Source organism: Grus americana, chromosome 19 (assembly GCF_028858705.1).
Source record: "Grus americana isolate bGruAme1 chromosome 19, bGruAme1.mat, whole genome shotgun sequence".
NCBI lineage: Eukaryota > Metazoa > Chordata > Aves > Gruiformes > Gruidae > Grus > Grus americana.
The window spans coordinates 5,449,645-5,465,236 of NC_072870.1; the positions used below are offsets into that span (position 1 = coordinate 5,449,645).

Here is a 15,592-nt window from a genome sequence, read left to right on the forward strand (position 1 = left end):
ATTTAGTGGCGGCCCCAACGGAGGAGCCGACGGTCGGAGGAACTCCTCCCTGCACGCAGCAGCCCCGGTCCCGCTAGCTGCCCTTTCACGTGGGCTTTGCCTGCTCGTTAGCTCAAAGCAAAGCTGCTTCTCTTTCAACTTCCAAAGTTGAGGGGAGCTGGAGCGCCCCGAGCTCCCCAGCAGCATCCGGGGCCGGCGAGGCGTGCGGAGCAGCGGTGGGGCAGCTTGGCGCTGACGTTGCTCAGTCTGGCTTCTGGTTTGCGGAGCGGAGGTTTCTCATCGCATTGCTCTGACTCAGGTATCTGTTTCCTCTGATGTGGGCAGCCGTCGCTGCAGCTTTTTGCCCCGGGCACGCAATTACTCTGTGATTCCCAAGGGATGGTGGGACGTGCGGGAGAGCTCCCCAAGTGCTGCCACAACTGGCTGGTGGCTTGGGTCCCTGGGGTGGTAAAAGCAACATTGCAGGAACGTTATCTACTACACCGCTACGTGTTCTAAAGTTCCCCTAAAATCGGTGGGGCAAGCGTCCAATTTGTGTCCTAGACTAAAAAGTCTGAAGGAAATGAAACACACACAACCTGACTCGAGCCGACGTGTGCGCGTTAACTCCGATTTCGGGCTGCTGCTCCCCGTAACTCGCCCACCCGGCTGGGTGTCAGCTCAGGGACCCTCAGCTCGCTGCCCCCCATCCAGTTCTGTGCAACAGCAATGCCGGATTCCCTTGGTGCCGGGTGCTTAGGAGGGACCTTTTACGGTGTTGATTTGATTGTGTTTTCCTGGCTGAAGAGCCTTGCTTGAATTCGGTACCGTTCTGCCACTGAGACTAATCACTCTGACTAGTTTCCCTCGAGCGGGATCCCAGTTCAGCAGGTCAGGATTGTCACCCTCTGAGAATTGCTTGTGTTCGAGGAAGTGAAAACACCCGTGGGGAGGCTGCGAGCAGCAGCCAGGTGGGAGCTGTGCTGCTTTAGGGGGTTTTAGCGGTTCTCATTAAAACAGTCTCCCGTAGACTCAGAAATCCCAAGTTTCCTAAAAGAAGAGAAGAAAATTCCAAAGACTTTCATCCTAGTTCAAATATCCACCAGGGCAAGGAGCTGTGGAAGTTACGGTGGGATCTCAGATGACATTCTCTGAAAAGCAAGCTTAGTAGAGTGCGAGTATGAAATGCTCAGACCGGCAGCGGCTGTGCCCTCTGCAAGGGCTTGGCCAGCGTCTGCACCTCTCCCTTGCCTGCTCCGAGTAACGAAGGGCAGAGCGGGGGAATCGGGGGGCCTGCCTGAGGAGCCCCTCCGCTTTTGAAGCCTTTGGCACCTCCGTGAGATATTTAAATGACAGACAGACATATAGGGATCTGTAAATACTCATTTGGTGCCAACTAAACCACAAAGAAGATACAGCATTTGTGGTCCAAGGAAGTTTAAATATTTGTGGTCAAACTTAAAATTCGACATAAAACTCTCATCTGCAATGGAAGGCGTCCAGGAACTGCATGGAGAACGTATAAGCTGTGGAAACTCACAGAAACGGCTTCCCGACCGGCTCTGCCAGGACCAGACAGAATATTCCAGCTCTTACCTCTCCTCTCCCTCCCGCTGCCGAGGTCAGAAGTCAGGTTTGTGAGGGACACGGCAGACCATTAACACCTCCAGGGGTGGAAGTCCACTGTGCCACGGGTGTTACCGGCTAATGCCACGGTTTCCTCGCTGCCTGTAGCAGAGGTTATGCTGGAAGGGCAAGAGGTGGATGGTGCGGGCAGGGCAGGTGGATGCTGTAAGCGTGAGCTCTGGTTTGCACTATTTTTTGCTATTTTTATGTAGTAGATTCTCATTCCCACTCCCCGTTCCTGTGTTGTAATTCTTTTCCTTCCACCGCCCAACTTCCCACCATCTCAGCCCTCTGCTACCCCAGACACTGGTGTCTTGTCCTGTGGGACAGGAATCACCAAGTTACTCTGTGGGTCAAATCACGGGGCAGTTGTGTAGTTGTCTCCATGGGGAAGTCCTTGCGAAAGAGCTTGTGGTGTTGGCGAGAGCAAAACGCCTGCTCTGCCCTGCTTCAGTGCATGACACCTTTATCAGCCTGGGCGAGGGGTGGGTGTAGGGTCTGGAGGAGCTGAGCTGAACTTCCACGTAGCAATGCAATGCGTTGGTGGGCTGGGGACGGACACGTTCAGCAGGGATCGTGCATCTTCAGGGCTTCCTCTGTGCAAATGCCCTGGCGAGGCCAGCTCCCTCCTGCTGCCGCTCAGGAGACACTTTCTGAAACGGGGAAGTTGCCAGATAACCGCAGTGTTTTCCCCACGGCGTGGGCAGCCTGGACTTGGCTCCTGCCTTTTTCTGTTTTCCACGTACCCTGCAAAAAGAGCTCTTACTGTTGCAAGAGCACGCCGAGATTTGCAGTCGAGATGTTGGATTGAACATTCATCAGCCGCATTTCCCAAATTCCAGGAGAGACAAATCCTAACCCTGGCATGGGAACGGCTTCTCTGGTCACCAGCACACGAGCAGATGTCCCCGAGAAACACCAGGGGTGGAGAGGTGTGGGGATGGACCAGCCTTGTCCCCAACGCCAGCGTCTCCCGGAGTGGTGGCCTCAGAGGAAGGGCAGCGTGTGTCTGCCGAAAGCGGAGCGGTCCCCTTTCCCTTACTAAGCAATCCTCCCTTCCTCCACCAAAGAGCCTGCTAACCACTTTCTTATCTTTCTTAACTCTGCAAAACAATCTCTGGCAAGGCAGGCATCCTCCGAAATGGCAGAGGAAATAAATTCCCCCAGTCCCTGAAAAGGAAAAGACTGGAGACTCTCGCAGCAAGGAGAACAGCTTATGCCCTGCAAAAGCTGATGGTGGTGCTGTTTTGGCTTTGCTGGATCTTGCCTTCCTCTGTCCCCAGCCTGGGACCACGGGCTTGGGGCAGGCTTTCAGGGTCTTGTCTTCCCTGGTTAATGTTCCAGTAGGATCTGCAAGGGAGGAGCAGTCCTTCGGACTCACCTTGGCATTTCTTGATGACTTGAATTTTTCTTTTTCCCCCTGGAAAGTTTGGAGATGTGCTGGGAGCTGGGATGGGAGAGGGGAGCATCGAGATGGCTGTAACAGGGACTCCCTGGCTGTGACTCACTGTTTCTCCTGGAGTCATCTGCCTCTTTTACAGGCCTCTTGCAAAGCTGTGATTTTTTCAGCCCCTTGTTCTCCCCATGAGCAATTGAAACGTGTGGGTCTGTGCTCAAGGCTTCACTTCACAGACCAGAAATGCCCCAGATATTTCACAGCTGCAGGGATTGGTTTGCCCAGTGCTGGGGCACGTGGCTGCGGGGAGCGGAAGCAAATGCTTTCTCCGATGGAAATTCCTGCAGAAATTCCTGCAGCGTCTTACTGGAGGCAACATTTTGCAATGTGGGGCTGCCCATAGCTCTCGCTGTGCTGCTGGAGCTGTTGGCGGCGTTGCCTGAGGACGCAATGAGAACATCTCCATCACTCTGTGGACATCTCCTATACCCCATCGTCTTCTCTGGGACTTCTCACCCAGGCTAAAGTCCTGCTTTTCTCTCGTCTTCCTGCTCTCCAGTAGGAATGGGCTGGTGGGGGTAAAATTAAATAAGCTGACCACCCACCTCCTGCCCACCAGGTGTCGAACGCAGCCTGGAGCCAACCCTACTGCAAACGCTGCTGCTCACTGGAAGGAGGAACTCACAAAAAGGTTCTTTAGCACATCTAACAGGTGAATAAGACATCAGGGCAAGCCTTTCCAAGCGTCAGCAAAAGCCAAACGCTTGGTTTGGAAACCATCAGAAACTTTCCTGTCTGGGCTGTGTAGCTCCTTCAGAGGAGCAGTTGGTCCTGGGCTGGCTGCTCCAGCCAGACCTCTGGGTTGTCCTGGGCACAGGAGCTCAAGAGGGGTCTGGAGGATGGCTTTCCACCCACAGTATCTGCTTCAGGTGACTTTGGTGCTGACTCTTCCACACAAGTTACAAAAGGTTCCTACAGCACCCTCATGTGTATTTTGGGGTGGACAAACAGTTTTCCCCAACCCTGTGGTAAGCCGTCACCAAGGAAGGGAAGAGTTGAGAGGAGCTGACTGCGTTGAGGGTCTGGAGGAGCTGTGAGATGTTTTGTAGGGCTGTGCCGCAGCACAAAGGGTTTCAGGGACGTGGGCTGGAACCTGGGGCAGCGTGGGGTTTCCATATGGAGTTTTAAGTGTGTTCTGGCTTAGATCAGTAAAAATTCAGTCTGTATTCCTGCCCCACAGCCACGAGGTGCCAGTCAGGGAGAGAGACCTGGCCCCTGGCAGACAGACAGTGCTGGGGAGGGCTGCTCCCTCGGCGTGCTGGCGCAGGGGTCCCCTCCCCTGGGGAGGGCTTGCTGAGAGCAGGCTCCAAGCCCCAGAATTGCTCACAGCTTCCCCCACGTTGCTGGGTCTCACCTTCATGTCCTACAGCTGCCAGCGGTGACAGGTACCAGTGCCTTGGGTGCAGTTTGAGGACCTTCACGGTAGGAATCTGTGCAGGCTAGTCAGGGCTTCTTCTGATCTCTGACACCAAAAATTGCATGACTCAGCTTAGATCTATCGCTTTGCACCTTTATATCATCCGTGAGTCTTCTCTGCATCAGTGTGTGGGACAAGCAAGGCTGGTCTTAGCCTGGTAAACCCTAATGATGGTGGGCAGTGGGCTCCCTTTCCATGCTGCTTTCCAGTTTTAAAGACCAGTCATGGCTGCGCTACGTGGCTGAGGTTGGAAAGACTGAGGTGTTTGCCAGGCCAAGAGCACATCTGCTCCGATGACTCGTCTGAGACCGTGTGCCCCAGTGCAGAGGCTGGAGCCGTGCCTCTGCAAGGCTCAAGGTGCTGGCAGAGAGGTTTGGCTGAGACGCGGCTACGCTTTCTCTTTGGGGAGCCCCTGCTTTGCAGAGAAAGTGGCAATGAAGAAGAGCAACTGGAGTGGTTCTTCTGAGCCTCTCTGTCTCCCCTGGTGGTTTTCTGATGCACCTCTCTGCTGTGATGGAGATACGGATGTGGTGGATACTTTCCCCGTGCACGCTCTGGTTGGTGCTAGGCGCTGCCCATGCTGGCACCGGGTCCTGCAGAGCCAGGACAGCAGCAAGATACATCAAAGCCGATGGTGCCTTGGTTTGGGCCCCGCTGCAGGCACAGTTGCTCTTTCTGGTCATGCACAGAGTTGCAGGTATGTGGGAGCCACGTCCACTGACCCTGCTTGTGGGATTAGTCGAAATCAGAAGTTTCTCTGAGAGAAGCTGTGGCTGAAGTCAGCTCTCAGCTGCAGAAACCAGGGTTGTGATCCAGCTGCGAGTGCTGCTGCCCAGCCGTGACGGATGCTTTGGTCCTCCCTACCCAGGTGGCCAAACCCCTCCACACTGAATTTGGGGCTGGGCAGGGTGAGGGGCTCCTCAGGCTGCTTCCTGGCTGGGGAACGGGCTGTGATAAGTCCAGGGTTAAGCCCAGCCCAGCTTTTGTGCAAGCCTGCAAGATGAAAACCCAGAAGGGATGAGACCAAGCCGGGCTCTTTCCTCTGCGCTCCTCCTCCAGTGTGCTGGGCCGCCCTCCGAGCTGGCTCCCTGGGGATGGGAGGAGGCGGCACAGGGCACTGGGAGGCATTTAGCCACGGCCTGCATGGATGTTTTAGCAGGGTCAGTGCACATGTTTCAGCCGGGCCGTGTAGATGCTGCGTGGTTTAGATTGTTTGTTAGATTGGTTTCAGCATCGTTCAGCTACTTCAGATAAGCTGTGTTTAAACCGATGTGGCAAAAACAGTGTTATCCCCACGCTAGATCGTGCTGGAGCTTGGCTCTGAGTCCCAGTCCTATCCCGTTCCCATCTCTGAATCTGGGATGAGATCTCTCCGTGCTATGACTCAAACTTCTCATGTCCTTTTCCCCTTCTGAATCCAGCTGTCAGGATGTGCTCGTGTCTCCCCCTCGCACACAGGAATGCAGAGCCAGCAATGGCAGCCCATCCTCCAAGCAAACCCTTCTCCGAAGCCACTGCCTCGTGTTTGCTTGCGGCGTCTAAGGCTTTGCCGAGAGAGAAGCTGACGGGGTCCCTCCGCACACCGCCGGCAGCAGCGTGGCATTGCCAGAAGCTGCTGCGGGTGCGGGGCAGCCCTCTCCGGACCAAGTTCCCCCCAGGATGTGGCAGGTCCCTGCGGCCGAGCGGGGCTCCCCTGGCCAGCTGGCTTGGCTGCCGGAGGCTTTTTGGACTAGCTGAAAGAGTCTGCATTCCTACCTCCCAGTTATTTGCTCTTTAGGACGCTGCGTAAAATTAACAAGTTGTAAAAATTGATTGAAGGCGGCGGTGGGTGTGACAGCGATTTGCTTAGCTGCGGGAGAGCCGTGTGCGGAGCAGCGGGGCTGGGGCGGGGGGAAGAAGGGCTGCCCCCCCCCCCCCCCGCCCCAGGCTCCAGCCGCGCTTCTGACCCAAAGCGAGACCGTGGCTGGTTTCTGGTGGTGTCACCCCGCCAGCACCAGGTGCATGCGTCCCCCTGGGCACAACGCTCGCAGCTCTCGGAGCGAGTCCCTTACCTCCCCTTAAATCTCCTGGAGAACACGTGCTGGTGTCGGGGCTGCGTCTCCTTCGGGCCAGGTGCCGGCTGCCCGGTGTGGGAACCCTCTGCCCTCCTCTCGTTAAAGAGCAGCACGCAGCACCAGGGAAAGCTTTTCCCTTCAGCCTGTTTTTATCTGCCGAGGAAAATACAGCCAAGGCCATAGAGGAGATCAGCTTCGTTAGATCTGGGGACCCTGCTCGCCGCTGGCAGGTGATGGCACACGCAGGATCCTGGTGGCACTGGCGCTGCGAAGTGGCTTTTTAAAATCCAACAGCTGGTACGGTTAATGCGCAGCCCAGTGAGTCTCTACAGGCAGTTAGTGTGTGTTAATGTGTGTCCTGCTGTGTCTTGCTCAATGATTAGTATGTTAATGTATGACCCATGAATTAGCAGTCGGAGCGCTAACGAGCCTCGTCAGCGTGCCCTAGCAGCCGTCAGCCCTCGGGTGGGTGGCTGGTGCCGGGAGCTGGTGGTTAGCTTGTCTGATGCAGCAGGAGATTAGAAACCTCTAGTCTCCTGGCCTGATGAAATCAGGCTGACGATCAGGGCTGCTGCAGCCGAAGCCACCTCCGCCCTGTGCCTGGTCCCCAGCACGTGTCCCCGAGAGGCACCGCAGTGGCAAGGGGCTCGGCGATGCCTCGGTCTCTCGCGCCTCTGGGGAACTGAGCCCGGGTCACGGACGGGGGCACCAGACCACTTCAGCAATTCTCAGTTTCAGTTTTCCTTTGAGAGCGGCTGTGTGCGTGTCAGGCCTATTTTAATACCCGGTGATGACTTGAAGCCAGGCTTTCGGTTCCTGCTGTCTCACTGCACGGTCAGAGGGGGAAGGGCGCACGGGGCAGCTGTATTCCCCGCCAGGGCTGCGGCGTCTGCTGCCACATCACCAAATACATCGACACGATGTCATTTTGTACTTGACCATTCCTTCAGGAAAGTCGGGCATGGCTCCTGGTGTCCTCACCGCGCTCCGCTCCGGCAGAGAGGAATCGCCACGTGAGCCGGCGAGCGCCTTCACCGCCATCCCTGCTGGCCCGGGCACCCTGGCGCTGCCGCGGGCACTTGCATTTCCACTCTGAAACAGGAAGTTTCTGACAAAAGTGGGTTGCTCTGCGGCACGCAAGGTCCCGTTCTGCCGTTCAGACCTGGGTGCCAGTCACAGGTCACTTCTTTCCCAGCATCTCAGAGGCTGGGCTGCCCCGCGGCAAGGCCAGCCTGGCTGCCGGCAGCCCGGGGCTCTGCCGTGTCTCCTCGAGCAGGGCTGCACGTGACAGGGATGTGCAGAGCATTTGCTCCTTCCCTGTTTTTCATTCATGTGGGCTGGAAAAATGTGTTCATGAGACGAGTTGCTGTGGCATTATGTCATGGACCTTCAGTTGGGCTCTTTTCTCCCCAGCAGACGAGCTGAATTTAAGCATCGGGCTGTACTGGCTTGGCAGGAAATCTGGTGTTTCCTACTTGTTTCTTCTTCGGGGGAGGAAGGAGCGAACCCACCTGCCCTTTTCCCCAGCCATGGGTGCAGGGAGCTCTCCTGCAATACTCCTGATCACTCCCAATGCAGGAGGCTCTGACAGCGAGATTTAAGCCTTCGCTGTGCAGAGACGGCTGCACTGCAGCTGTGTCAGCACCCAGCCCTTCATGCATACATGAAAACCTCATGGGTCCTAAAAGAGATGCGATGGCTTTTATTTCTAGAGAAATCCCTCAGGAATGGTGTCGGGATGGGGTGCCCATCTCTTCCCCACCTAGCCAGCCAGCTCCTACATCCCCTTCCCCGCTGCTGCTGCTGCTGCTGCTGCTGTTGGCTGCATCCCGCATCCCACGGCTCGTGACTGCTGGCAGCGGGGCTCAAGCCCCGGTGCTGCCACAGGCACATCCCCGCAGCTGTGCCGGCGGTGGCGGGTGCTTCGCTTGCCCACCAGCCTGGGCACGAGGGAACTGCAGATACCAGGACCGGAAAATCCCTGGGCTGAAGTCACCCCGTGTGAGTCAGGCCGGGTCCCTGCAGCGTTAGCCTGTCAAGCTGGGGATGAAGCAGGCAGTGAGGTTTCCACCACTTCCCCCAGGGCCGCTGCAGCGCGGAGCTCTCAGGAGGGATGTTTCCCATGACAGCCATTCCCATTTTGCTCTTGATCTCTTTCCTTCTGACTTTCCCCTGCGCAGAATCGTTCCTAAAGGAGAGCCAGGAGGGTGGAAATATTCCTTCGGTGGCACTCGCCGGGGTTGCTCCTGGCTGGACATCCTGCGCAGCAAAGGGCTCTCCTGGGAAAGAGGGTCTCCTGCAGCCCGACCTGCTCCCGGGGCTGCTGAGCCTGCGTCACCTTGTCCTTTACCCAGCTCTGTCCCGTAGGACACCTTTATTGGGAGCAGAATAGGTGGTTATGGGTCCCTTGCTCTCTGGAACATTGCCTTCTTGCAATCACCCTGCTCACACCCCCTCTTCTGCAGCAGCGACTGCCTCCGGAGGGGAGGAAGGTGCTTCTCCTCCTCCGCCTGTCGGTGCAGGTACGGGGGACGCGGGGTACCAGGGGGGCAGCTTCAAATGGAGGCAACCCCAGCCGCTGGTGCATGAGGGTGCCTTGCTCAGGCAGTAGCCGGGGTGGGAGGTTGGAGGTCAGAGGAGGGTCAGGTTTTTGACACGCACTACAGCGACACGGTGGTTAAAATTAGCCCGCAGAGAGGAAACTGGCAGTGTTGTGGAGGAGCAGAAGTTTCCTCTCACGGCAGCCTGGTGCAGCGGGGTCGCATGTCGTTGCCAGCCCTCCGCTCGCCGCGGCACAGCCCCGTCCAGGGCACACACCGCCGCCGGCACGGCAGGGTGACGAGCCACTCTTCACCAAGCTGAAGCCGGGGCATGCGGCATCCCTGGCTGCGAGGCGCCTGGTTGAGTCACCTGTACGGGGTCTGGCCCTCTCCCTGGCTTCAGGGTCCTGGGAGCCTGCGGGGACCCTTTTGGGATGGGGGTCTCTGAGGCTGCTTTGCTCTGTACGAGCACAGCAAAACCAGGGTGGCTTGCAGGGGCAGGAGGAACTCTGGCATCACTGTGGACTTTGACTCCATAGTGTGTAGCATTCCCAGCCCCCATTTGCTGACTTTTTCCCTGTAAATCCACTGGTCCCTGGGGATGGCACCAGTCAGCAGGAAGCACCAGGGGAGAGCTCTGCAGGTGCAGAGCCCCTCTGCGAGGGGACGAGGTCTGAGCCGAGGCTGGTCGTGGCAGAGGCTGTGCCGCGCGGGACGGGGCCACGGAGGCACTGGGCTCCCGGGCTCTGGAAACTCCATTTGAGAGCCTCATAAATTGGATAATTACCCAAGCTATTGAGTTTCCTTCTGGCCAGATCCGTCCCAGCCTCCCTGACGGGGCTCCCCAGTTGGTCCGTGAGACAGGCCCATGGGATGGGGTCGGACTGGAGACGAGGAGGGGCTCAGCTTTTCTCAAATGCCCCCCGCCAACCCACTCTCCACCTGCATCCCTCCCCAGCTTTTGCAGGGGGGAATCTGGCGATGGAGCAGAAACAAGATGGTAAGGATAGGGCACATCATTCATCTCTTTACACTTCAGCAGGACTTTCCCCCATTTGGTGGGGCTGGGCAGGGGGCTGGCTGCCCCCCCAGCAGCCCTGTGGCCCTGGGGGGCACAGAGGGGGCACAACAGGACACGGATCGGTGCTGAGTGTCATGACTTCTCCTGCCTCCTTTTCCCTGGGGACAGTGGGCTACAAGGCATGGGCAAACCCCTTCCATCCCTGTTTAGAAGAAGAGGAGCACCCTGTACATCCCTGCGGTGCTGTGCAGCGCTGCCTGCGTCCCACCGGGCCTTCTAGCCCCAAACGTTTCCCCCTGACCGTTGCCCATCCGCCTCCCCTTTGCACTGACTTTGTTTTCCTTTCCCTCTCCCCAACCGCCTCATCCTCACCCTGTAGGTTATTGCAGCCGACTGCAAGAGGGTCACAGTTCTGAAGTATTTCCTGGAAGCCCTTTGTGGACAAGAAGAGCCTTTGCTGGCATTCAAGGGTGGAAAATATGTGTCAGTGGCACCCGTCCCAGACGCCATGGGAAAGGAAATGGGAAGCCAAGAGGGAAAACAACTGGAAGATCAGGTACCGTGCGGGAAGAGTGCGCCTCGGTGAAGGAAGAATCACCCCTGTGGGGCCCAGCCTCTGCCTGCCCTGCAGCTCCCGCTATTTATAGCCGGCGTAGCTGCGTGTGCATTTTGTGGGGGGAGGCGAGGGGGGGAAAATGGTGCACAGCCCTTGTCTCTCGAGTGTACTTCGCTCGTGCCCTTTCCTGCCAGTCCAACCCGTGTGCCTCTATCTCGCGCGCTGCTATGAGTTCCAGATGCTGCTTTTTTCGTACCCGAAGCGGGGGGAAGCTTTAATAACGTGCAGCGCCGCGGCCCCGGGAGAGGAGGTGGGCGAGGGGGTGTCAGGGTTCAGCTTCAGGATCAAGTTTATAGCCATAGAGCTCGTTGCGGCGGAGGCCTGAGCTCCAGCCTCCAGCACACGTACAGGAAGAGCTGACATTGGCGCCCCGTCCCTCCCCTGCCTCTCACATCCTGATGTGATTAAGGAATTCAGCTCTTGTTTTTCTGCCCTTGCTTGTTCCTGTAGGCCTTGCTTCACTCCAGGCTCCGTGTGTGTGTTTAAGGGCCCTGCCAGCCGCTCTGCAGGTTGACTCTTTTCTTCTGTTTAATCTTGCAGTTGGAAAGGCCAGGGAAACAGGAGAGAGGGGCAGAGGCGTTGGGAGTGGGGAGCTGGGTGGCCCAGCGCTGCCCAGGCTCGCTCCGGGTCCCCTCCCTGCACCGGGGATGGGTGCTGCAGAGCCAGAGAGGGTATCACCCCGTACAGGGGACAGCACCTTGCCTCTGCCGGCGCTGGGTGCCCCGTGGCCCTGTGTGCCCCAGGGAGCTGGCAGCCGGAGGAGCCCAGGGCAAGAATGTGCTCGGCACCCTCCTTGTCCCAGCAGCTGGCTCCGGCTGAGCAGGGGACAGACTTTAGGTGATTTTTTTGCACTGAGGCTCAGAGCAAAAACCCCAGGCAGCAAGAGATGCCTCTGTAAGGTGGGAGACCTGAACCTTTGTCCTCTTTTGGAGAAGGTGCAGGAGATTTTCAAGCTGACACCAAAAGCATATGATATGGGGGGGATCTTCAGGTTCTACCCAGTGTCATGACAGGGACAGTTCTGTTCTCCAGAGCACTCCTTTTGTTGGGTCGGTCCCTCCAATTTCTGCTGTGAACCAACGTGGTATGGAGGATAGCTCCCTCCTGCCCCGTCCCCACAGTCTCTGCTCTGCTGTGGGAACCTCTGTGTGAGCTTGTTGCGCAACCTGGGAGCTTCCTCCTTGGGTTCTGATCGCAAGGGAGCTTCCAGCTTGCCAGCGTGACCACCATCAGCCAGGGCAAGCAGATCCTGACCCACCGCAGCAGATCTGCATCTGACGCATGCTTTTTCCCAAGGTCCCTGGGCGACACTGTCCCTCTGGCAGCATCCCCCCCATCCCCTGTGGTCCAGCCTGTCCCAACAGAGGGAAATGAGCCTGAAGGCTCCATCTTCCTCCTTCCCATGGCTAAAATGTCACAGTGAGAGAAGAGTACGTGGTTCTGTGGGCAGGCGGGCGTGCAGTCTGGGTGAAACGATTGAGTACGCAACTGTGCAGTGCTGGGGTTGTTCTAAATTAAGACTGTGAGCTCCTGCCGGAGTCCCTCCTGCTAACACATGCCATGGCAGCCTGCACAGGGCAGGCAGCGTAGTGATGCTCCTGTCCCTCCGGGGAATCCTCCTGAGCAGGATCCATCCCCTGCAGCCCTCTGGGGGCTCAGAGCAGGTCTTTCTGCCCGGGTGCCACCTGGGAACTCTTCCCAGCCCCATCACAGCCTTTGGCTTTTGTGCAGAGAAGGGGAGATTGGTGACGGCAGGGCTTGGGAAGGCCCGTGGTCGCTGCGCTGGGGAGGAAGGGGGTCTGGGCGAGACAAGGGGGCTGGCAGCAGCAGTGGCAGAGCTGGCAGCACGTGTGTGCAGGCAGCTGCTGGTGGGACACATGTTGAGGAACAGGGACTTGTGGTCTCCCCTTTCAGCAAGGAGCCACCGGGGAGAGCAGCAAAGCTGGGGGGGGACCTGGGTTGTGGCTGATCCCCAGTCGGACAACAGCCACCACCTCCCGCCCTCCTGTGTCCCGGAGATTTGAGTGCATAGGGAAAGGCCAACGCGGCCTTCACCTGGGGTAGGAACAGCACGGCTCATTCTGGGGTCTGCAGTTCAGGCAGTGCAGGCATACTGGGAAAGGTCTGCAGTCCTGGTGGGGAGATCCAGGGAAGGGTTTCTAGGAGGGGGTGAAGATGCAGCGTGGTCCAGAAGTGCCTGTGTGGGCAGGAGGTTGGAGACCCAGGGACCCTTCAGTTCAGCAAAGACAAGGTTCCTGTCCAGCAGAAGCATGGCAAAGGCAGGCTGGAAGTAGGATGCAAATGTTAACAGAGGAAGTAATTAACTGTTGAAATGACTGACCTCAAGACGCAGTGGATTCTCCATCATGTGGAGCTTTAAAATCAAGATTGAGCATCTCCTAAAACATCTGTTCCAGCCCAGCTGGAAGTTTTGGGGTGGGTGCAGGAGTCTCTCTGGCCTATACAGAGATCAAACTGGAGAAGGGGAACAGGCTCTTTGGCCTCCTGGCTTCACAGATCCAAGTTTCCTGTCAAGATGATCAGCTTGTGTGCCTAGCCTCGGATGAGGCAGCAGTGTTTGAGCAGTGTTGTACAGCCCCAGTGCAGGCAGGTGGGGAGAAACAGCATTTGCTCCATGGCTTGTGCAGCCTAAACAGCCAGGCAAAGCAGAGAGACAGGGAAATACCATGGGTTTACAAAACTGAAGCATATAAAACATCGGTGACTCACCCAAGGCTGTGGGAAGAGTTTTCTAAGGTGAGGAAGAGGCTTTGATTTTAGAACAGAGCTTTAAGCAGGGCTGCTCCTGCCCTGCCTGGTCGCTGCCTTCCCTGCCCCACTACCTCCTGTCTCACCTTGTCATTTCCTGGACGTTTACTATTTATTTATTTTGTTTGCTTCTTTTGGATGTTTAGAAATAGTCAGTTGCCCATCAGCAAGTGGTGATGGACCCTGCCCGGCAGGGATTTGTCTGCTGGAAGGGGAAGAGCAGAACGAGCACGGTCCCTGCCACCAGCATCCCTTACAATGACTTCTCTCCTGGCTTTTTTTTGTCTTTCTGCATTTTACTGGAAGAAGGAAGATGATGTGAGGATTGAGGCATTCGAAGATGATTCTGAGGCTGAAGGCAGCGGGGGAGAGATGGACATCAAGGAGCTCAGAGCCAAGAAGCAAGCCCTGGCCAGGAAAGTAGCTGAGCAGCAGCGTCGTCAAGACAAGATCCAGGTAGGACAGGCTGTGCAGCTGCAGCGCCCGAGCTGGCTGAGGAGCTGCTTTGCTTTTGTACATGGGCTTATTCTGCCTCACTGTGCCGATGGTGCGCAGCCGTTTCCCTGCCACGCTTCAGGACCAGCGGCCTCTCGGGTTATCCCGTAGCACCTTGAGCTTCCGCGGTGTAGGTGCCCAGCCCTGCCTCTGTGAATCCCAGCAGCAAGCTTAGCTTTGCCTTTGGTGGAAGGGCCAAATCAGTGTTGCTGTCCCCCACCCAGGGTACGACCTGCCCTTCCAGGCCCTGAGATGAATGTTTTGGGGACTCCTGGGACCCTCGTGAAGCCAGACATAGCTTCTCCATGGAGCTGCCAAGGAGCCCTGGCAGGGCAGTGCTGTGCCCCGTGGCTGTACGGCAGTGCATGCCAGGCAGTCAGCTGTCCCCCTGCCCGGGGCAGAAGCTCCGTGGCAGCGAGGCTTGGTGAGAAAATGGCTTTTCTGTGCAGCGGGGCACAGGCAGATGAGGGAGAGGGTGGGACGTGAACAGCAGAGTTCACGTGGGAGCCAGCGGCAGGAAAAATAGTCTGCGAACGGCTGCTGCAGCCAGAGCGTCGCTTGCAGAGCGTTGCCATCGTTATGGGGACAAACAGACGGGATACAGGTGATCCTGTCCTGGCCCTGGCCTGATCCGAGCATGTTTCCCAGTGGGAGTCGGTGAAGTAAACTGGTTGGACTGGGAGCAGAGGCCGGGCGATGCACGCTGTTGCTTTAAGAGCAATCTCACATGCATGGCTGTTGGCTGCCTCGGCGCTCGCAACCCCTCTTCCTCCAGCCTCGCAGCCCAGATGAGGATTTCTCAGCAGAGGAAAAATTCTCCCTGGCTCCCCTCCCCCTCACCTCCGCCCTCTCTAATGCCCAGGGCCCTTCACTTCCATAATTCTTCATTTTCCAGCCTTGAACGTAAGCCAGACACATCTGTCTGGCCATATGCGTGAACTCTGCAGTGTGTGCCGAGGTGGTTGTAAAACAGGGCTGCTGAAGGCCCTACTGGGAGAGCGTGCACATGTGTACCCTCCGGCTACTGGCGCCGGGCCCAGAACCACTGCGCTTCGCTTTTCCAAACCCACCCCAACCTTTCAGATTTCGCCTTTTTTCTTTTTCATTTGAATTTCGAGCAATTCATATCAAGGCGAAGGTAGAAGTTGCGCCGGGAGGGAGGGGCCGCCCCCGCAAGCGAGTCCATTATTGTTGGCAGGTACCTGGGTCACATTAATACAAGGAGGAAGAAAGCAGCAGCGAACGAGTGAAAGATTGGAGAGATGGGCTGTAAATTAAAGCGGACTGAAGCCTTCCAGCCTCCCAGGGTTGTTAAGCGGGAGGTGTAAGTAAATTCCCCACTTCCCACTGCCTTGTACAGACACAGCAAACAGGAACTGCACATGTTCGGGGAGGGCAGCGTGCAGCAGATCCCGGCCCCGGCGACTAGCCCAGCTGCAGCAGGGCCCCCCGGGATGGCCGCTGCCCATTCTGCGGGGAGAGTGGGGGCTGCCTGATGTTGTCAGGGGCTTTCTCCCCCCGGCGTGCTCCTCCCTTCCTCCCCAGCCGTGCTGGGGCCGGTGCTTGCAGGCAGAGAGAGGTCAAAATGAGGGTGTGGGCAGCTTCAGGGGCTGCACAGC

At 57.4% G+C, this 15,592-nt stretch overlaps 1 protein-coding gene across 3 annotated transcripts in view; it reads left to right on the forward strand.

Moving 5' to 3' along the window:
• The window catches only part of SMG6 (SMG6 nonsense mediated mRNA decay factor), a 114,825-nt gene that overhangs the window by 85,743 nt on the left and 13,490 nt on the right, over window positions 1–15,592 (forward strand). For 2 of the 3 annotated variants that reach the window (XM_054847408.1, XM_054847412.1), the window contains exons 14-15: window positions 10,473–10,649; window positions 13,785–13,934. In XM_054847408.1, coding sequence (XP_054703383.1) covers window positions 10,473–10,649; window positions 13,785–13,934 — 327 coding nt within the window. The remainder of the gene's footprint in view (window positions 1–10,472; window positions 10,650–13,784; window positions 13,935–15,592) is intronic. The other variant, XM_054847411.1, reaches the window with a different exon arrangement.